This window comes from Protopterus annectens, chromosome 8.part0 (genome assembly GCF_019279795.1).
Source record: "Protopterus annectens isolate FY-2018-M chromosome 8.part0, PAN1.0, whole genome shotgun sequence".
NCBI classification, from domain to species: Eukaryota; Metazoa; Chordata; order Ceratodontiformes; family Protopteridae; genus Protopterus; species Protopterus annectens.
The window spans coordinates 378,477,722-378,500,898 of record NC_056741.1 but is presented as its reverse complement, the minus strand read 5'-3'; the positions used below and the strand labels follow the sequence as shown (position 1 = coordinate 378,500,898).

The following is a 23,177-nucleotide window of genomic DNA, read 5'->3' as shown; positions in this document are numbered from 1 at the left end:
TGTGGTGTTTCCAGCTGTTGGAAGTGTCTTGAGAGGTACATCCCAAATGGGGCATTGTACTCTATGATGGGTACAATGACTTGAGTAGAGGGGCACAACAACCTCTTTCTAGATGCAAACCCTTTAGTAATTAGATGGGCCACATAGTATTTCCTAACTACTTTGGCAATACGATTGTCAAAAGGAGAGATTACTATCTACCTGGGTCCCCAGATCTCCTATTACCTCTTCTGTATTAAAGGGGCTGCCACCTACGTGGTAACTCATGGGCGTTTTCTTTTCCCCCAAACGGGATGACTGCATTTTTTGGCATTTAGCTTGTGGCCATGACTTTGACACCAGGTGTCCATCTCAGTAAGGCCCTTTTGGAGATGTCTGTCAGCCTGAGAGTCAATTATGGCTCCCAGTTAGTCATCGGCGAACTTGGATAACCAGTCTTCCTGTGTTTGCCTGTACTTCTAAGTATATGCCGAACAGTAGGGGTCCCAGGACCAAGCCTTGCGGGACACCACTTGTGACTGGCTTAGAGTCTGACCTGGAGCCCACTATTCTTACCATGTGAGTTTTGTCTAAGCCAGTTGGCAACCCATCTTGTGGCGTAGGGGTTTATGTTCAGGCTGGCGAATTTTTCCGAGTGGGTAATGGTGTCGAAAGCCTTGGCGAGTTCAAAGTAGGCTGTGTGAACCACCTTGCCCTCATCTATGGCCCTGGTGACTGTCTCAAGTCAACCAGGTTTAGTAGGCATGATATGCCCTTAAAGCAGAACTGAATCAGGTCAAGTGTTTGGAGGTTCCCAATGTCTTTGTTAATGAGTTTCATGATGACGCGCTCCATAGCCTTGTAGACCAGGCTAGTCAGGCTTATGGGACGATTGTTACCAGGGTCAGTTGTGGCCCCTTCTTTGTGGAGAGGAAGAACTGTTGCTGTGCGCCATTACATGGGCACTTAGCCTGTGGAGACGCCGAGGCTGAACAGCATGTTTAGGTGGGGAGTTAGTTCTGTAGTTCGTGCAAGACGCAGCATGGGACACCATCTGGTCCCACTGACTCTGTTTTTGGCTTTTGAAAGGGCTGTTTTCACCTGTGTGTTTGGGACTACACTTTTCAGGTATTGTTGTGGGCCCTTTTGGAGGTGAGGGGGGTGAAGTTTGCACTGAATACATCTGCCAGGATGTTGGCAATATCAGTAGGTTCAGTATATTTTGCTATTTTGCACTAGTTCCGTGCATATCTGCAAGTTGCCACTTAGATTCTTAACACAGCTAAAAGGAGGCTTTGTGGTTCTCTTTTGAATCCTTGTCTATTTTTCTTTCGAAGTTAGCCTTGGATGATTTCATGAGGGACCTTAAGTTTCGTACAGATATTAATTAGGGATGTCTTCAGAAAAAAAGCAAATCCCAAGAACTAGTTTCCTCCTATTGTATAGCCTGTTTATTGCAGGGGTCCACCAAACTGGTTTCCTTCTTTTAGAGGGAGTGAGTCTTGGTTTTGCTAGGGGTGGCACGATCCAAGTATCCTTGTAGGTGCTCATAGTGCATTTGTAAAGGTTTCTGCATCTTGGGCAGAGTTATCCTTAGTGTGGGGCTGTGAAACTTACCACCTCTGTCTTAAGGTGAAGTTTGCCTTAGAAAAGTTTTTTTTACTGTTTCCTTAGTTGGGGGTGGTGGGGGTGTGGACATCCAGAGTGATTAGTTTATGGTCTGATCTAACCAGTGACTGGTTGACCTCTGGTGTGAACATCTGTTGCCCATGTTGGTGATGACCAGGTCCAATATTTTTCACTTCTGGTAGGGAAGTTTACCAGCTGATCCAGGGCATTTGAGTGGATGAATTCCAGGAAGTGCTGGGCCTGGGAATTTGTACTCTAGTAGTTTTCCCAATGAATGGTAGGGTAATTGAAATCACCCAATATCAGGTTGTTTTTGCTAGGACCTTCATGTTTTCCACAGTCTCCAGAAAGGTGGATGGTGGTCCTGGGTCATGGAGGGTCATCTGTAGCAGGCCACAATTTGCACTGCAGATCTGCCCGATGTTCGCTGCACATGGATGATCTCAGAGGTATCATGCTGCGCCACTAACCTGGAGGTGTAGGTATCCTTGAATATGGATACACACCAGTGAGTTTCGGTCTGTGTTCAAAACATGTGGTATGAGTTGTAGCCCAGTAGTGCTGGGGTGTTCTTTGGAGCCTTGAACCAGGTTTCAGTTACTGCACAGATGTTGATGTTCTCCATACCGAGTAGTGCTTAGAGCACATGCATTTTGAGATTTAAACTCCTGGCGTTGAGTAGCATAACTCTGTTTTTAGTTAATTGTGCTGCTTACGGAGGTGGGTTTGACTTGAGCCTTGCCTAAAAAAGGCATTATGGGGGCAAGAGCCTTGGCCAGTATTCAAAAGCCTATGGGTGGACAGGTGCAAGCAGTCTTGCGAAGCAATGTGGCTTGTTGAGCTTTTCGTCCCAGGCTGACAGATACTGGATACCCTTTGACACCAGAAGTCAAGCCAATTGTTGAAATTGATCATTTTTTCTTTATATGGAGGTACCATTCTTGGTGAGGGCAGGATTCTACTCAGGGTCAGGATCATACCAGCCTGGGCAACATGATCAGAGCTCTTCCATGTCTCTTGATATGGTCCAAGGAGGTATGTCTCAGGTCATTCACACCAACATGAACAAGGAGTCATATTTGTACTTGTTCTGAAGTGACCCGAGTGCTTACGTTGTGGCGGACTCTGGCTCCCAACAGGCAGTCAACAGTAACCTTCTGCTTGTCCAGCCTAGTGAGTGGGACGTCAGTGTGCCCGACTAGAGTCGCCCATTACTAGTGTTAGTAAAGTTATTTCGCCTTAAGGGCTATGATTGTGCGGCACACCGATTGTGTTTTATGTGCGGTCTGGTTTGTGACGGAAGTGCAGGTTGTTCGGGTGTTTGCTTTGGAGGTCTCCGATGCTTTTGCAGGCTTTTATTTAGAGCCTTAGAGTGATTTTGTGTATTTGTGCATTTGCCAGTGCTGTTTTAGTAGGCCTGTGTGCGGCTGGAATTGTGGTGCAAGTGTTAACCTTCTCCTCTTGACTATCTGTTCCAGTCTTGGGTGGAGACAGCTTAGCTTCCAGTTTGGCTGCATAATTGCATCTCTTGCATATGTTAGTGTTTTGTGGTAGGAGAGGGTTGTATGTGTACATGAGGCAGTTGTAACATTGCCTCAGTATACCCAGATTCACCAGCTGGGCTGGAGAGTGCACCTGAAGTTGCCCTTTGGTCATGCCTGAACAGCAGGGTGAGCTGCTTGGTTGGTGAGGTGTGAATAAAGAGCCTTGCCCTGCTGGGCAATCAGTGTCCGGGTATATTAGTGCTTGCTATTAGGTCTGAGCAAGTGCTGAGCTACAAGATACTTTTCGAGTGCTTAGGGTGAGACTGAAAAGGAGATTTAGTGGATCTGGGAATAATTTAACCGTAGCCAACAGGCACTGCCTGGTGCACAAAACTATGCAAATGCAGTTTTTATAGTAGTTTATTGGCCATTTTGGGCTAATTTCTACTTCTGGACTGGAACCACTCCTCCAGGGACAGATAGGTTGCTCAAAGCTCCCCTGAACAGAGAAACTTCCTTCTATCCAAGTAAGGTATGGGCAACTCAAACTAGTATCACAGTCCCGAATTCAGCACTAGCCTGAAAACTGGACTATACTAGCTTAGAAAGGCAGGAAAAAAAGGCAAAAACAGTAAAAAATACATTTAAAACAGCTTTAAACTACAAACTATCAGAAAAGGCTATCGCACTTTAGTGTGTAGCCTACAACAGTTAAATTATTTACTTTTTTAAAGTGCAGACAGTCAAAGTACAATGTGACAAAAAAAAAAAACTTAAAAATCACAAGAAACGCTGGAAAATCTGTATTTAGGTGGAACACACAGAAGTACAGAAAACAGATACTTAAGTCTATCTTCTAAGCTAGAAGGCTTGTATCAGTTTAAGGCTTTCTAGTGCTACCCAGTATGTTGGTTACAGAAAAGATGGGAAACAAGCGCAGATGTGGTCTTTTAAACCAGAAGGTTGAAAGAGAAACTATCGAAATGGTCAAACTACAATTTCTGGGCCAAGAACCTCTCCTCTCCTTTCATGGTAGACAGGCTACCTAGTGCTTACCACTCCCACTGATAAGCTAGAAGGCTTTCCTCCAACACAGAAAGGCTTACGGGGCTCAGAAGCTTACCAAGAGTCCTGGATACAGCAACTCTGTATCGGGACTAGGTTAGTTACAGGAAAGGCAGAAAACTAGCGCAAATGCGGCTTTTAAACCAGAATGTTGAAAGATGGGAAAAAACTGCCCAAACAGCCAATAGCTACAATATCTGGACCAGGAACCACTCCTTGTGGTAGATAGGCTACCTAAAATGCTTACCACTCTCACTGAAACACTAGAAGGCTTCCCTCCAACACAGAAAGGCTTGGGGGACTCAGAAGCTTGCAAAGAGTCCTGGATACAGCAAATATGTACCTGGACTACACTAGTTATAGGAAAGGCGGGGACCAAATGCAAAACAGGCTTTTAACCAGAAAGTAGAAAGAAATGGAAAAACTGCCCAAACGGCCAATGCACTACAATTTCAGGGCCAAAACCCACTCTTCCTGTGGTAGATAGGCTACCTAGTGCTTACCACTCCCACTGATAAGCTAGAAGGCTTCCCTCCAACACAGAAAGGCTTTGGGGGGGGGGCTCAAACAGTCCTGGATACAGCAAGTTTGTATCTGGACTTTACTAGTTACAGGAAAGGCAGGAAACAAGCTTAGAAGTTTTTTTGTTACAGCAGTAAATACAACTGAAATTTTAATGCAGGCCAGCACACCTGTGTGTAGCAACACCATGGCAAATACAGTTCAAATAAATGCAATTAAATTAACAAATGACTTAAAAACACGTGCAGAAGGCAGTAAATTAGAAGGCTACTAACAAGCAGTAATAAGTGCAGAGTAAGAGTGACTGAACAGATAACAGCACGCAGAAGAACTAAGAGTTACATACAGTAAGAGCTGAAAAAATGTTTTTTGGAGGGAACAGAGCAGGATTAAGAGGCTACACGAGTTGTCCTGACCAAAGGCGGTCTTTGTACACAATACGAGTGCCTGAAATCAGAATATGATCTCACTGCACTCAGTTGAGATGGGCCCAGGAGTATCCAAATACAAATCTACAAGAGGGGCGGGCAATTTCAAAGCCACCAACACAACTGTAGAGAGACTGCCACGACGAGTTAATATTCAGTGAAAACCACAAAATTAAATATAGTACTATATGCAAGACAGCAGATAAGTGTACTTAAATTCACTTGTACGTCCAGCTGATTTCAGGTACATGTTAGCCAGCCAAAGCTTAGAAAGCACAACTCCAGAATTTGATGCTCCACAGGATGTAAAAGCCAGGCCCATTTTGTTTTTAAACATTCCCATCTCATGTGCAAACTGGCTAGGGGGAAGAGCATGAAAATCAGAAGCCATGAACCTGAAAAATAAATCTCTTGCAGAAGTTCATGAAAGATTCCATATAAAAATTCACATTCTCGTGTTAAGTCTTTTGAAGACTGGTATCGAGAAGGCAGCTCAGAAAACTCCATGAGATGGGGCCAATGATTTTGCAACATTCATATGGAAGCCCAGACTGGTCAAATGAGGACACTATTGACAACTAGATAAAGACTCAAAGATAAGCAAGCAGTCTAAAGAAATACACGGAATGTCAGTCAGCAATTACTTATGGCTGGGGCTAGACATGAGCACTCCAGGTCCTCTAGATAAACCAAAGGGTAAACAGAGAAACTGAAGCCTGTGGGCCATAGAAATGTAGTAACAAGCATCTTGTAAGTCTGTTATATGCAACTTGAGAGGAGAGGTTTTGGAAGGTAATTTTAAACATTGGTACTTTCACATACAGATTTAGATATGAAAGACCTAGTACTGGTCTTCAACTAGGCCTTTCTTTGGAACCAGAAGCTTACTTGAATAGAAGCTTTTGCCCCTTTGACTTCCAAATACTGATTCTATGAATCCTTGAAAGTGTAAAGGCTGAAGAACCAGAGGAAAATATTCAGTTTGATTCAGAGGGTGGGGAGTAATCCCCTGAAAGGATTGTTTAGAGCACCATTAGTAATCTTCATGCACCACTTTTAAATGACCAGGAATAAGAGAATATTGCCAAATGGGGGTGTTAAGGACCAATTTGTGGGACAGGTTTGTAGAGACACTGGTCATAGGAGGCAAAATGCTAATATGGTCATTCTGTACCATCGGTCTGTCCCTTTTTCTGAAAGGACCCATTTCCCTCTGGTTATCTTTGTTCCTTGTTTGTCAGTATAGGACGGATTTTACATAGCTTTTTAGTGAAGGAGGCTGGCTTAAAATATTTATATTGGGAATGAAAAATCTTGACAATCCCTCAATTAGCTTTCCTCTTTCAAGTGGATAGAGGAACACCCAAACAATACCTCTATCTAAAGTAGAAACAAGATTTCAGGCTACATCAGCAAAATTATACCTCAACATTGTAGTTACAGCCCTAGACATAGTATGTGCACAATCGCATGCTTTTCAATACATGCTTGGAAAGCTAGGACTCCAGACATTCATATAACAGTTCAAAATTCCACATGCATGCCTCAATTGATCATTCTGAAAGCCAAAGTGGAAAAAAAAACATTAGATGGCTTAACACCTTTACTTCCTTTTCATTAGGAAAAAAGGTGTTCAACAGTGCATTTCCAGCAGATAATGATCCTTGCCTATAGGATAAATGCTGCAGCCAACTGTACCTTGATTGTGGAATAACCTGCACCAACATGGGAAATGGAAACTGCAAAAATCTAACACCAGTGGGATGGGTGCCAAAAAAAGGGTCTAGGTGCCATTCATTGGCCCAAACAGAAAATCTTTTCCATTTGCTATTGTACATAGTCCTAGAGTCCTTTCGGAATAGATGTAGTACTTGGGACAAATGCCTGGGCTGTCCAGCCATCAAAGGAAGTGGAAAAACCATGCAGTTAGCTTGAGGGCTTGAATGTCCAGGTGAGGCAAGTCTGGAAAGGCGAGAGATCCAGGGAAGGACCCATAACCCAAAAATGAGGCCTGATGAGGCCAAATGAAAGGGAACCACACTTGCAGAGACTAAAATGGAGCAAGTTGTTGCCTTGGTCTTCCACTGGAATGCTTCCTGAAGAAATATGGGAATGAGGGGTGTATGAGGATAAGAATATAGGAGACCAGTGAGCCAATCTAATCAGAGTCTCTGTTAACTCCCCCTCTGGAGAGATTACAGCAAAACACCTGCTATGTTTTGAAATTGTGGGGAGAGGCAAAGATTTCAGACTGGTTGGCCCCACTGCCAAAAATCTGTTCTGTCACTAAAGGATTGAGAGACTGCTTGTGAGGCAGAACAGATCTACTCAGTCTTAGAACCTTGAACTTCCCTGGATGTGCAATGCTAAAAGAAAGCAACTGGAAGAGACTTCCCATTGCTATTGCCCCTCGACAAAATGGATAAGAGCATGTTGACCCTATTTGTTGACACACTAGAAGACCATTGACATGCATGTCTGTACAGCAATTTTCCCTTGAGTGTCTTAAAACACCTACAATGCTAAAGCGCCCTCATTTCCAGGACACTGATGGTTAGCCTCTAAGGGGGACCATGTGCATTGGACAGTGTCCCAGATAATCCCCCTCTATTACAACTGGGAAGTCTACGATCACTGCGGCCTTAGACAAAGCCAGAACAAAAGCCAGTCCTGGGAAATATCCGGTGCATGAATCCACCAGAAGACATGCAGTTTGCAAATCTTATTTCAACAGAAGAGGTCATGGGAATGTCTATTCATATACCACTGTACCCTAGAGTCCACTGTAATATTCAGAATCTTGCTAGAGGAAGAATGGTTACAGAAGGCACCACTGACCCCAGAGGGTTAAGGACTAACCTCGCTGGTGACTGATGAAACAGAAGTGTGGCTTGATGTTAAAATGTGAATAGTCTGGGTTGAAGTCCTGGTACTTGAGAAACCATATTTGAATGAGCATCTATGAACTCCAGAGTTGAGTGGGGGGGGGGGGAAGAGCACGAAAGAGGCTTGTAGTTGACATACAGATTAAGAAAAATGCAGCAGGGAGTCCCTAGTCCATACCAATAAATGTCTGGTGGGAGCAGTGATGAGCCAGTCAGAGCTATAGAAACATCTGGAATCCAAAGAATCTCAGATGAGCTGTAAACCACTCCCATACACTCTGAACAGATGGGGGGCTGTGGTGAGAACAAAGGGCAGGGCTCTGAACTGAATGTGACTGGCTCCCAGCCAGAAGGGAATGCATCTCCTACATCTTGTGACAAACTCCAGGATATATACTAATCGAGCACGTCCAAATCAGCCTTCCTCAGGAGAGAAAATAGACTGTACTGTAACCATTCAAGACTTTGAATATTTGACAAACTGATTCAACTGGCTCAAGTCCAATATTGGCCTGATATGCCCAGTTTTCTTCGGCACTAAAAAAATCCTGAGTTAGTTCTGAACCCTTGCTAGTCTGGCAGGGCCTTTTGGAAGATTCTTTCCAACTGCTTTATTTCTGACACTGCTTCCTTCCTCTGACTGGGTGGTACATCAGAAATTTTCTAGAATGAGTGGAAAGGGAAAAGGTAATGAAATTATCTTTGGTAACTTATTTTCTACACCCAGACATCTTTAGTGATGGGCGTCCAAGACTGCATGCAGAGATAAGCACCCCCAAACTACCAAGAGTGCAGCAGTTGAGCGACTGTTCAGGGTTGCTGAAAAGGTCGATTTTGTACCGCCCCTTGCTGTGTGGGAAACATCTGCAGTTAAGAGTTCCCTCCGTCATGGGGCAGGTCTCTCTCCATAGCAATCCTGAGAAAACCCTTGCGATTTCCACAACACATCTTTCTATCCCCTGCTTCCCTGAAAAGGTCCAGAGGGGTAGAAAATGTATCCCCATGGCAAACAGGGCTTTTCCACCTTGTTCACTCCTATGCCTTTGGATCCAAAGGGTGCATTGATGAAAGAAGTCTTGCAAGGCTCCACAAAGTCAAAGGAGCATCCAGGCTTATTTTCCAATGGTAATGCTTGAGACAACTGCTCTTGAAAATTTCAATAGCATGTGAAATCATCCCCATGGAAGCATTTGACAGGGACTGCAGGGGGACCAATTGCAAATTTTATCTTCCCCTGAAGTAGAAGAAGAGGGATTTGGAAAGCTTTTGTCATGTCCCTATGAAATCTGTAAAATGTGCCAGATTGTGAGTGTACGTCAAGGGTCAGAGGCAAAAACTCCCTTCCCAAACTGTCCAGAGCCCAAGATTGTTAGTATGGACATGGGTCTTTCCTAAGCAAGTTCGTTCTTTGTGGCTGCCACTACCACCATAGCACCAACAGGGGGACTCCTGCTCCAATGAGTGCAACTTACCTGGATCCTTCAAATTCAGACAGGAAATAAGGTTCACCATTTCATCCACTGGGATGCCACTGTGGATGTAACCAAGCCAACTTCAAAAGGCCTCAAGAAACAGATTCTTCCTGGAAAGGGGCTTCAGAAGACCAACCACCTTTCTGTCTCAGCTGAGGAATTTTTCCAAACAAGATATCATGGGGGACCCTTCCCCTTCAAAGTCTGTCTTAAGATGGATCAATGTGATCAATTGTCACCAGAGACTACAAGACTCGCATCTTGTAGAGACTCACGTCTACATTTAATAATTAAATATGTCTGAGGAAATTTCTTTACAATGCCTTCACAAAGCCATTTTTACATTTTGTAAAACACTAAGTAGCTAACAGTACTATAAACAATAGTAAATACATGCAAGGTTGAAGTGCTCTGGCCTAAAATGCAAAATTACACAAAAATCCCATATTCCTTCCAATACTCAGTCCAAATGTGGACTTTACCTGCATTTCCCCAGAAAAAAATGGCTTTTGCTTGACTATTTGTCTTGTACTACTAATGCTTTTGTGACCCCCCCCCCCCAAGGCTTCAGAAGTCCCTTCCAAGCACTGCAGTATGGCAACTACACCACTTGTCTAAATCACTTCAAGGTTCTACTTGCCAAACAGCTTGATGGACCTGCATTGGTGCAGTTACTGCACAAGTGTTGCATCACAGGCGATCTACATTAAGAATTAAGTTTTCTTTTTTGCAAGGCCCGAACAGTCCAGTACACTTACTTGTAGGAATTTATTATACACTTGGAAATGAGAAATTTAGTTTTCTAATTTTACTTTTTCCATGCACAGACCTTCAAATGACAGTGTTGACTAGCATGGTCAGGAAACCCTAATCATTTCCATACATTGGCATTTCATGTAATTATACTTATATCTCAGATTGTAGTAACCCATGCACTATGAAAACACATGACTGATGGGTATGCATGTAATTGCCGATTGCACCTTTGTACTAGGACAACTGTAAGCAAAGATGCATTAGCCCACAGAGACGGTTCATGACTTAAGACTATGGGACATTAAGACATTAAGGCAAAAGCACAAATGGAAACAAGTCTAGGTTGTCAGTGCAAGGGACACCTACATTCCTAAAAACAGGTACATGTACTAGTGCAACACGTTAGAAAACAAGCTTGAACAGAAAGTGATTAGCAAACTAAGAATCCATTTTTACATGGGGTTAAAGCATTACATTTACTGTAGTCACACCTCTCAATTTACTGAAGAAAATAAAGAAATACATACTAACAGATTTACAGCTACACAGAGGGGGCAGAATGGAATATTTTAGTATTACAGCCCACACTATACCAGTGTTAAACTGCACACAGTAATTACAAATAAAACTTACAAAAATATAAGTGGTTTATGTAATATATAAACATTTGTATAGCCTGCTCCTGTATTATAAATAAAAAAAATAAGTGGTGATACATTTATTCAGATACACACAAAGCCAGCCTATATAATAAAATCAGCAAAACACATGCAAAGGTAAAATTTTCAAGCAAAATAATGCTCAGATATGGGAACAGGGAAATAACTGGCCTTACAAGGACGAGGATGCCCCTCCACATGTGGCACTGTCAACACCAGATTATCCATTTTTCTACAATGCCCATTCTGGCTATAGTTTTTGCTTGCATATACAACAGCTGTGGCACTAGAAAGGGATAAGTTACTTACCAAGTGTAATGACTAGTGAACACAGTTGGAGAGTCACTGTACAAAAACAAAATCTGGGTATATGGTTATAGATATCTTAAGTGACTTGTAAGTGAACAAAGCACAGTAAACAGCATCTGAAGTTTCATCTACATACACTGCATTAGTTACACAAGTGATATTTTCACTAATGTAAATTTTTTTTAGTTATTTTACTTCACAAAAATGGTTTCACAAAAATGGTTTCATAACTAAATAGAAAGGGGCAAAATCTGCATTTGCAGCTATTTAAAAAGAAAATATTTTTTTTAAAAACAAGAATATACTTTTGCATGTTGACAAACTAATTTAAAGTACAAAAGCATGCTTGTGCTTCAAGCAACCTCAAACTTTCAGTACAAAGAACAAATTACTAAAACCAAAAGTTAAAACCTGCTTAAACAAGATCTTGTACTCTTCCCGGAAGTGAGATCACAGATTAAAGTAGAGGGAGCTCTCTCAAGTTAAATTATGGACTTCTATTCATCTCACTGCACTCAAAAGAAACCACCCTATGGACTACCAAAAATATTACGCATTTGTAACTCAGAGAAAATCACTGCTCTACTTTTCCAAAGGATAAAAGATGTTCCAGTCCAAGATAAATGTTCCTAACTGCATCTAGTCTATTAATGTACCATTTTAAACTCCTCCTGTTTGCTGAAAGACTGAAACATCCATCCATTACACCCCAAGAACCCTCTTCCTCAAAGCATACTAGCTCCTACAATACAAAAACTATGAATAAGCATGGTCTCCTACCAATTTGTTTTGTTTGGAAGTAATCTAAAGCTCTTTGCAAATGCTTCAATAAGATGACCCCCCCCAGAATTTCCTCTATTCATCCTCCACTTCAGTCGCTTTGGGCTTAAACTGCAGTCTGCAAATCTATCCCACTCCACCAGCACTCGAGGACACCCACCTAAGCCCTCAGCAATGCTACAGCCCTACTACTGAAAAGGAGCAAGTTTTTTTTCCCCCCTGAGATTCTGCTGCCAAAACCAACTGTATTACTGTAGAACATTTCTGCCAAGTGGCATGCACACAAGCCAGATCTGTATTCACTAGGGTCTCCGTCCCCAATCTTCACTTTATGCTACATTCCCAGTCCCTTGTAGCTTTATTGCTGGTGTATTGCATTAGTCTCCTACTCTTAATTGCAACAGAAATTATCCTTTACAGTTCTGTCAACTCCAATATACCCTACCCCCAATTTCCACCCACCTCAAGTACAACTAACTTCGTAGACTAGCCAATCCTACCAATCAGAACAGCCATCCTATTATGCCACATCCATATACAATTAACTTAAAGTCCTCATCTGCATCACCCAAATTACTCCCTATTCAATTTACTATACAAAAAGTTAAATATCTAACCTGCTATACAACTTTACCCAAACCTTAACTCACTCCTGCCTATACCTACAATGTCATCCCACTAAAACAAATATCTAAACATTCTCACTGCCACCCTCACTAATTCTAACCTACTGCTCAATTTCATACCACAGCCAGATATCAAATTTCACATCTACCACAATTCTCCCATCATCCTCACCATACACTACCCCCTAATTTCAAGATAGCCCCCAACCTTTAACACCAGGCACTTCACTTTCAGCATCAATATACTCAATCTTAATGGAAGTGTGGGATTTTGAAACTCATCTACTCTAATAAACCTAGATAAGACATTCACCCAAACTCTAGCCTCAAAACTGACAACCAACCACCCAACTTCCTTCTCCAGCCCCACAAGAGCAATAAATCTCTCCTAAAGGTTTTGACCCAACAATTAACATGAACTCAGGGAGCATCCTCAATAAGATGCAGGATCTCCACACCAGGATATCACTATACTCCCTCATAAATCACTGTCCTAACAGAAACCTGATGTAATGCAATTCTACCACCAGATTACATTATATTGCACACACTATATATTATGAGAGAGACTGGACAGAACAAACGTGGAGGGGCAGTAGCTATAATATACAAAACTAACCTCAAAAGTAGAATGCTTAGAACCAGACAACCCACCTTTCAGCAACACTGACATTTACTACACTTGAAATAAACCCAAACATCTTTGGTATTTATATTACTCCTGGTAATAACCTTACTATAACTGAAGAAATATTCTGCTACACATCCTTAACATTCCCACAAGCAGCCATAATAAAATGGGTGACGTGACTAATGTCGACCGGACCACTTTCAGACTTCATTAACCTGCATGACTTCACCCAGGTTACAGTCCCCAACTAGAATAGAAAAGCCACCAAAAATAATCCATTCTGGATTCGATAAATTTCCTGTCTCCCCCAACATCACTGATCACCTACCTGCTCAAACATATCCATCCTCCCAGAAATACCACTTCAGTTAATACGAAACAGATAATACGAAACAGATAAACTCTCATTTAACCCTCTTATGTACTTGTAAACTGGACCCCGCTCAAACTGTACCCTTAGATACTGCAGTAGACTGCTACTTTCAATACTCTAAACTAGCCCCATGCAAAACTATAAATAAAACAAAACACCAGAGAAATAAGCCTGGGCACAATGCCACAACAAAGCCCAAGCCAACCTTTATCACTGCCATAATCTTAGAAACAAAAGCTAAAACCCAGGTAAAGTTAGACAAGAAAAGCTTCTACAGCAATATTCAGTTTAAAATACAACCACCCACATAAATTCTGGTCTGCTATAAAAACTCCCAGCCAACACCAATCCAATCAATAGTAATCATGATGGCATAGCCACCCATTTTAATTATCAATGCTATACTTTACACTTTCTAAGTCTGGAAATCTATACTGACTACCCCACCACAACTCATGTAAACCAATGATAAATTCCATTTTAAAAGTATCCAAACTACCACCATAAAAAAATTAAACTGAAATCCACCTCACTTGCAGCAGATAATTTACCTTCTGAATTCCTTAACTAGCAGGAGATGCTATGTCCTACCCCATCAATTCTGACCAACACCACTTCAGAAAACTACATTCCATCCATCTGGAATGCATCATACATCACCCCACTGCACAAAGACAGGAACTTTGTTCTCCAGTTACAGACCCATAGCAATATTATCTTGAACGCTCCAACAACCTCCTGATGCACAACACTTGTTTCCCTCCCAACCATAGTACAACTTCTAAGCTTTACGAACACTATCAGACACAAATGAAAGCAAAATAGTTTGCTCCATCTTCATAAACCTGTCTAAAGCATTCAGTTTCCCACCTGAAACCCCTCACCAAGCTTGCCTCCCTTAAGTCACTAGTCTCTTGCTTGGTTTCATAATTTAACTGATCAAGTGGCGAAATGGCACCAATCTCTTCTTACCAGTTTCCATGGGAGTCCCCTCAAGGCTCAATCCTGTCCTCTTCTTAGTATTTTCACTAACATGCTTTACACTGCTACCCAAGCTTGCCACCATTGTTCAATACAATACAAGCCAAGAAGGATAAATCCAAAGCGAAAAGGCCGAACCAGGATGCAAGTTGATACTTTATTGTGAACAGTAAGCGAAAGTGCTTGTTTTTATTACTGTTTGTTCACAATAAAGTATCAACTTGCATCCTGGTTCGGCTTTTTCGCTTTGGATTTACCTTTCCACTTTCCTACCCCTCCAATACTGTTAACCACTTTTGCCTCATCTTCTCTTATCTACCCACATTTCCTTGCTCCCTATCCCTACTTCTGCTAAATCATACTCTGTCATCCTTGTCCTGGAAACGTTCTTTACTCTTATTCACATATGTCAGTTGCTATTCTGCAGTTTAGATCACTCTGATACATGCCTATTTATATGCTCTGTTCAGTGTACACATTACATTTGAAAGCTTAAATCTGTACATTAATGCACAAGATGTTAGATTCACAAAATAACCTCAACTCAGGAATTATAATTTATGTCCTTTCTAGGAACATTTCCCAATATTTTGTATACTTTCCATTGCTTTGTAAACCGCGCTGTACTCTTACTTCAATGTTGGTTAATTCTGGAGCTTTTCTGCCTAGGCCTCCACTGAAATGGGCTCTGTTCCCAGTCAATTTCCCAATAAAGTGAATGTTAAATAAAAATACCATCTAGCATACATACTCTTCTGCCATTCCCCCTCCTTTAAACACATCTCCCAACCCCTGCATGCCAGACATGAGCTCAAGATTTACCTTCTTTTGTAAAAGCCTTCTCTTTATCCTCTCTTTAATTTCACATCTTTCTAAACCCCACTAATAAGTTCATAGGCAAGTATTATGCTAGCTGTTCTTGCAGACCCTTTTAAGCCTAGTCAGATTCCCTTTTTGCGCTGGAAATAACCTGTCCCATGGTCAACAGATATAAAAGTCACCCTGATGAGAATAACTGGAATCATACCATAAATTTAAGACCTATTAATGGGATCAAGCATTTAGGTGCTGCCTCTGTCCTTTAGTACAGGGACAGTCCTGGGGTAGTTTCCCATCCATAGATCTAAACTGCTGCTGAATATGGAGAGGGATGAATTTTGTTACGTGGTGGGAGAGCCTGTTCAGAGAAGCAGTATCCTCACTACCTGCCCCTTACAACTGTTCTGTTGACGCTGCAGAAGGGGTTTAGCTCCCTAAACAAGAGCATTTCTTGTACGCTAAAAGATTTACTGCACATAAGGCATCTTTCCATCAGTTGCTAGACAGGTCACCTCCTAGCAGTCTGTAGGAGGCAATATAATGACAGGGCTTTGTATCAGTCCATGTAGGACATGTTTAGGCCTTGTATCCTTTCAGTAAGATATCTGTGAGCAATCCAGTTGCTGCAAGTCTGGAAAAACACTTGCCAAAGGGGGCATTATTTTTTTTTTCTGTATCTTCAGCCTCAGCAGGCAACATTGTTCACAATCAGCTCAGTTCATTGCTGCATCATGCTTTTGATATCACAAAGCAAACTGAAAAATGCCTTGTGAATGTCTGGCTTGGGTAGCCATTTTAACCTCAAACTTGGCTTTGGTAGATTTTAAGCTCCCGAGTTGCTTATTTCAGTGACTAGGACTCAACATTCTGGAAATTACTCTTGGTTTAAATTCTTTTCCTTTTATAAAAAGCTTGTTAATATAGCTCCACCATGCGTTTCTAAAGTTTGCCTTGCACTTACAGCTGCATCTGTGTAGCTATTAACACGCTGGTACACTGCAGCGGTGTAAGTTTGTGTATTCAGTAAAATTATTAGTTGGTGGAGATTTGAAGCTTGCCAATGCATCACTTAACACTGGCAAATGTGTGACCATAATCACCAACAGCTGATCAACATTTCTCACATACATAAAGTTGTACTTTGAACACTTCAGATAACAGCATTACCACTATCAGTAGCAAATGTACTCTAACCTCAGTAAATTTTTGCTTCCCTTACTTCAATCACTAACAGTACTGACACCTATTCCTCACAGACCTAGTGTTACTGCCTTCAAGATAATGACAGAACATGATACATTAGTGGTCAAAGCCTGAAGAAAAAATAATCTTATTAAAATTACAACTAGACTTTACCTTTAAAGATAAATACAATCTACTTTGATGTGTGCCGATCCCATTCTAGTACTCATGTACAACAGTAGGCATGGCTAAACGTCAGTTCGTTTATTAATACTAGCAACTGACCCATCTGCAATGTTACCTGTTACTTTTAACATCTTGTTTCATATCACTCCATGACAACTGATTTGGAGCAAGACAACTCCACCTTAAAACTAGGAAAACCATAAACGTTGACCACTTAAAAAGCTGGGGCAAAATATTTTTTTTATGCCACCTCCATTTTTTTGGAATACATGTTAAAGAATCGTGCTTGGTCACATTTCATACAATGAAAGAACTTGGGGAAGCAAACTGACCTTAACACTAGCTTTCACTTTCAGGTCACTGCAATAGATCTGGATGTCTACCATGACATGGACAATTCCCTAACCCACACATGGAGTGAAACCACTTTTACTGTTACTACCCTACTTTAAATATCACTAACCTTTTAATCTGCAAGGATCTCAAGAACCCTAGCCTTACAGTCCCATGGCAGACTTGGCACTTACATTTACTGTAAACATTTACTAGAAGTAGGTAGAACAAGGACATGTTGGAACATTTACTTGTTACCTCTTTCCATGAGGGCATAGGTGTTAAGCCAAGTGTAAGTTTACATTGCCCCATCCACTGGGAGTAAGAACTATTTTCTCTTATGCAGAGTAGAATACTGTTCCATACAGGTAGCACTCCCATGATACATATTCCTCCAAAATGACAAAGGATTTTTTTGGTGGAGAGGGAGCCCAATACCAATAGGTGGGCCAATCTTGGCTAAAAGTTTTGTGCCTGTATGAACTAAACCTCGACAGAAGGCTTGAGTGTGGACTCCAAGCCCATACCAAAGCAGCCAGGAGGTCAAACATCCTGAGTTCTGGATAAATTGGTCCTTACTTTCCAGTGTGTACATCTCAGAGATTTGAGCATGGGGACAAGCCTCCTGGTCCTTCACTTTGGTACTATAGACATTTTCTTACACTAAAAATAATGTGACAATCCTTCCCCTCAAAGATAACTGTACAGGTGTTGGAAAGTGCACAGGCTCATCAAGAGTCTGGCTCAGAAGGATATGCCCAAATTACAAGGTGTGGCTGCAAGTAATGCAGATGCCTTAGCCAGACAGGAAGTGGATGAAAATTCCACTGGAATATACACTCAATTTCTACAAGCTACATAAAAAGTTCCATGTTTTTGTAACTCCTCCTTAGGAGCGTTTCCAAACTTTTCGGGGGGGGGGGGGGCTCTGAAAGCAATACTTGAACAAGAGCTATAAACCAAGGAGGCCTATGACAAGGCCTCACCAGCTTCTTGTTGCACTAATTTCCAACTGCTAGTTTTCTTCATCTCAAGGTCTTCTTGATAGACTGAAGAAACATTAAGAATGGATGTGATTTGAACCTGAAAAAAGGCGATGGGTGTGAAAAAGTCCTTGTGAGGGATGTATGTCACAGATTGCCCTAGCGAGTGAAGCCCATTTTCAGAACAGGAAGTGGAGGATACAATGAAATGCCATTCACAATGAATACAGCTTCAGTATAGAAAGCAATGCATGCAGATTAGTTAGATCAGTAAATAAAAAGTTATGTACAAACCCACAGCTGCTTCTGAACAAGGCCAAGCTGGCAGTTTCATAAAGGATCACCATGTATTAGAAAATGCACATCTCAATAAGCCTTCATGGCACAACTCAGAAAACATTGTGGTTACAACTTCCTGATGCCATTTCACACTACATATATTCTTGTATGCAACCATTGGCATCCAACACCAAGAAAACAGGTATCTTTACTACCATAAAGTTACTCGTGCCGTCAGCATTTCTCTTACTGGGATGCTGCTCTCATTTTACTGGTGTCGGTAACCACAGCCTGGCGATTCTCAGTATTCCACATTCTAACATCAAAGGAATCCTTAGTCTTCCACAGTCATATTTTGCCTACCAACACCTCCATCGTTCCATGTCAACAGCAGTAGCAATAAACCAACTAACTCCAATTATTTTATCCCAAGCCACAAAAGGGTGAAAATACTGTACTCCCTAGGTGTCTAAAATCAGCTTTACTGCTACATGGACAGAACAAAGGTTTATAGGAATGACTAGCTTTTTGTAGACTCTGGAGAAAAAGAAAAAAAAACATTCAACAGATCTCCCACTGCATTATTTTCTCTCAACTACCAAGGGAAAACATTTACCAGTGGAGGGACAGTCACATCCCACCAGAGGTTCAGTCACTACCATTGCTTCCCTGAGAAGTGCTGCTATACGAGCTTCTAGCCTCAGTCTAAGAGCTGCAATGCCATGTTGACAGCTAGGGTAGGAATTGCTTTAGCAATCCAGATAGTTACTTTGCCATCATTTACAGGTGTTAACCACGCTAGGGCCAGGGGCTGTAGGCTTTAGAACTCTTCCTTGAAGTTGAGTGCAGCAGTGGCTTACAAAAAAAGCACAGTTATACAACTATAAATGAAAATGATTTAGTACAGCAATGTTGCAGTACCAAGTCTTGGGACTTCTTGCTGAAACCTACGTCCATCCCAAATATCAAAGACCATCCAGTCAGACATACTTATCAGACTTCTGGACTTTGGAACCAAAAAGTTACTGGCCAGTACCCATATTCTGGTACTATGATCAAGAAAGACCCAAGTCCAATGTTCCTCAGGTGGAGCATGACTTGCCCTATTGATCCTACTGACCACTAGAATGTATTAAAGGAGCAGAGTGTTTGGGAGCAGGGGGTGGTGAGTAAGCAGGGTACCCATCCCCATCTCAGAGGCAAAACAGAAGGATAGAAGGGAGAAAGAGAGCACTGTAACACTGGCCTCACATCCACAATTATGCCAGTTAGCTACACAACTCTATTATGGTCACCATAGTCAATGGTGCAGTACCAAGTCTTGGGACAATTCCCATAGCTATACTAGAGAGATGAGTATTTTGGGACAGGAAAGCAGGATCCTTAGAATGGCAGGTGCAAACCTATCACTGGATACAGTATCAAAGTGGTAATACTTGGTGTGCAAAGAGAGCCAAGAATTTAATGCCAGAATGGTAGGTTCCCTTTTAGGAATACAGTAGTGGTAGCGCTACCCTTTGTTGAAGGAGTCCTGAACGCCAAGAAACTGCTTCCCATGGGGAGTAACGGTTAACTACCCATTTGGAAACTGCAAGTTTCCCATCTACAAATGTCAACAGCTGCTCTGAACTGCTTGGTATTGCTCCTATATTTACCCAAACATGTTATACCAATTCTGTATGACCACTGCTCTACTTTCCTTCACATGTTTTTAATTCCACCATTCCAACACAAGCCATTTTTACTCCTATCAGCACTTCAGCTTCTGTTGCAGTCAATGATGAACCCTGTTACCCACAATCACTTCTGATGACATTTTAGATCACCTGCTCATTTCTCATCAATACTACCATCTGTTTTTATACAAGCTTCTACATATTCTTATGTTTTAGTAGATAACTGTGCTACTTCTCAGCTACTGTTACCAACTTGCAGTCTTTCAGTAACCTTAACGTGTACTATCAGAACTGAAAAGCAACATTTGCACCTACTACATACACATTTGCCATCAGTAATGTACTGCCCAAAGTGCATCTTTCTATCCCAAACTCACCTTTACCAACTACCTACTGCTCCAACTCAGACTACAAGATCTGCCTACCCCATTTGCACAGCATACCGCAGTCAAGTCTGAAATGTTTCCACTCCCTTTGTCTGCATATACCTTTTTACTCTAAATTATGTTGAATACTCATGTCAGTTGTACAAAAAGTTTATACTTGTATATATTCCAAAATGGTTAACTGCTATTCAGTCCTGTTAACATACCAACATTTTACTCAAGAATTAAGGTCATAGATGAGCCCCCACATTAGAGACCCTTTTCAAACAAATATATTTCATTTACAAAGTTGAGGTTGGCATAATGTACTTGCCTTATAAACCAAAATGCAGGGTTTGAGTCAAAATGCAGGGTTTGAGTCTCACATGGGGTAATTGTCTAAGCTTAAAATGGCACACAAAGACAGCTCGCCTAGTACTAATCTATGAACCCATGTAACATACGTTTCTAAAGCGTCCAGTGTATAAAGTTTAGTGATGGTTATCCAGACTATGCTAACCACAAACGTTATGTAGGGCAGAGTCAACATTCAAGAAAATGGGAGATAGCCGAGAAGCATAGCTAAAGCAAACAAGTTGCAACTTCTCATTTCTCATTACTTACCTTACCCCTAACACCACCTAGTTTTAACACATCATACACACAACTTGGAACTAAGCTTTAGTACCGCAAGCATTTATACATGTTAAACCATTAGAGCACCTTGTTTCTTTCACTCTGTCTCAGACATGTGGCGTTTTCACTCATTACGTCAACTACCGTATACGTGTGTGGAGTACCTGCCCTTTCGCTTTTCAATAACTGTTGCTGTTAAAAATGGGGTAAGGTAATGTTTTAATTGCCATGCTCCCCTTTCCTACTTTTTTCTGCCCCACAATGGGTTCCATGCCAACCATCCCCACTTTGCAACAGTCAACTTACGCTGACGTTGTTACTTTATTCATACACGCTATAATGCGCCTATCTCGTTTTTTCAGTATCGCAAACCGTCACACAAATTCGGCCTCATAAGACTCACACCGGTAACTGACATTACCCAGAATCTTCTTGCTGCTGGCTGCCGTGCCGGGATCTTCAGGTGTAGTTTTACTACTCCGGCTGCTGTTGTCCTTATCCTTGGGTTCGGCTGTACCAGCAGTCGGTTGCTGCAGCTGTGCGTCCACCTCACTCATGTTTGACAGACACGTGTATCCTCTCTTCAACACCCTGTCTGTGAGAAAGTGGTAAACTTGAAGGACGGTACAATCGGCAGGTGCACAATTATGTAACAGGACAGGTAACAATGAATACGGAAGAAGAAAACAGTGCCACTGGGAGAGAGACGGATCCTGATCTTGTGGCAGGTGATGGCACCTCGGTGATGTAACCCCTGCTTTCACACACAGCCGTCTCTCTTGCGGTCGCTTACGGCTCCCCTCCTTTCTCTCGATCTTAGTTCTTATTCTTTCGTTTACTCTTAGGTCTTACTAATTCAAAATGGCCACCTCTTGTCTTATATAGCAGTGGGCTGTTCCTTTGGGTTAACCATTAACTGGATGTATTTAAATTTAAAGATACAGTACTTTACGAACAGTTTCTTAACGTTTTTAACTTACTTATTGTTCTGATAATCGGTGTCATTACATATTACCATAAATCGTTTCAATGTTCAGTTGTCTGTCTTGTCTCTTTTTACGAGGACGTGCCTACGTTGTGAAAACTGCAATAATGCATGTTGCTATGTGTCTGAAAAAGAATTTAGATTATGTGTGGTAGATTTTATTTTATACCCTTATCGGGGATGGGAGGATAAACTAGCCACCGACAGAGCGACTACTAGGGCCTTTGTCCCACTTTTACTTATTGCCTTGTCCAGATTTCTTGCTCTAGGTTCATAGGTAGGTACTAGCAAGGGAGCCCGCAGGATTTTTTGCAGGGAGGTGCAAACCCGGAGCACCGCCCCCACCCCACCCCCTTAAAAGCACCACCCCAACCCCGCCCCTTCACCCCACCCCCACCCCACCCACCAACACACAGCCATTTCAGTGTGCCTTTACTTGGCTATTTCTCCCAGTTGCCATAAACACTGTTCAAATCTTTCAGTGTGCATACAGTTTTCTGCTTCTGCTACAGTGATTACAGATATTTGGTTTTAATTTACAACTTTTATTTCAAATTTTAGGGCCAATAGCCTAGTAACTTCCTATTTTATAGCACAAACACTGATAGACATTTGCTAAACTTAAACAAAGCAATAGTCTTACAATGAAAACAGACTTAGCATTAAAACTTCTCTACCTTTGAAACTCGCATTCACTGAAACAGCATTGAAACCCACATTCAAAGAAAATGCATCTGGCCAGTGGCAGGTTAAGTTTACCTTTGGACTGCTTTCAAATCATAGGCCCTTTGCACATATTTCAGAACCATGCATAACTGCTTTGGATTAATCTTCCTGACTGTATTAATTATAATATATAATAATTGAATTACATCCCTTGTTAATACAGCACCACTTAGAGAGTGTGTTTTATAGTTTTGAACATTTTTTTCCAGTAAGCAATGAAACAAAACGGGTGACATACAAGAGTGGAGGAAGATGTACACAGGTGGATTATATCCTATGTAGGAGGGCCAGTCCGAAGGAGACTGGAGACTGTAAAGTGGTGGCAGGGGAAAGTGTAGTTAAGCAGCATAGAATGGTGGCCTGTAGGATGACGTTGGTGATCAAGAGGAGGAGTGTGAAAGCAGTGACTAGGATTAAATGGTGGAAGT

The 23,177-nt window shown here is 41.7% G+C and overlaps 1 protein-coding gene across 2 annotated transcripts in view; it reads right to left on the bottom strand.

Moving 5' to 3' along the window:
• Nucleotides 1-21,894, bottom strand: part of LOC122808816 (Y-box-binding protein 3-like) — a 1,306,948-nt gene extending 1,285,054 nt beyond the window's left edge. For both annotated transcript variants that reach the window (XM_044079878.1, XM_044079879.1), the window contains exon 1: nucleotides 21,460-21,894. In XM_044079878.1, the coding sequence (XP_043935813.1) occupies nucleotides 21,460-21,595 (136 nt within the window). In that variant the 5' untranslated portion in view covers nucleotides 21,596-21,894. The remainder of the gene's footprint in view (nucleotides 1-21,459) is intronic.
• Between the last annotated feature and the right edge of the window lie 1,283 nt (nucleotides 21,895-23,177).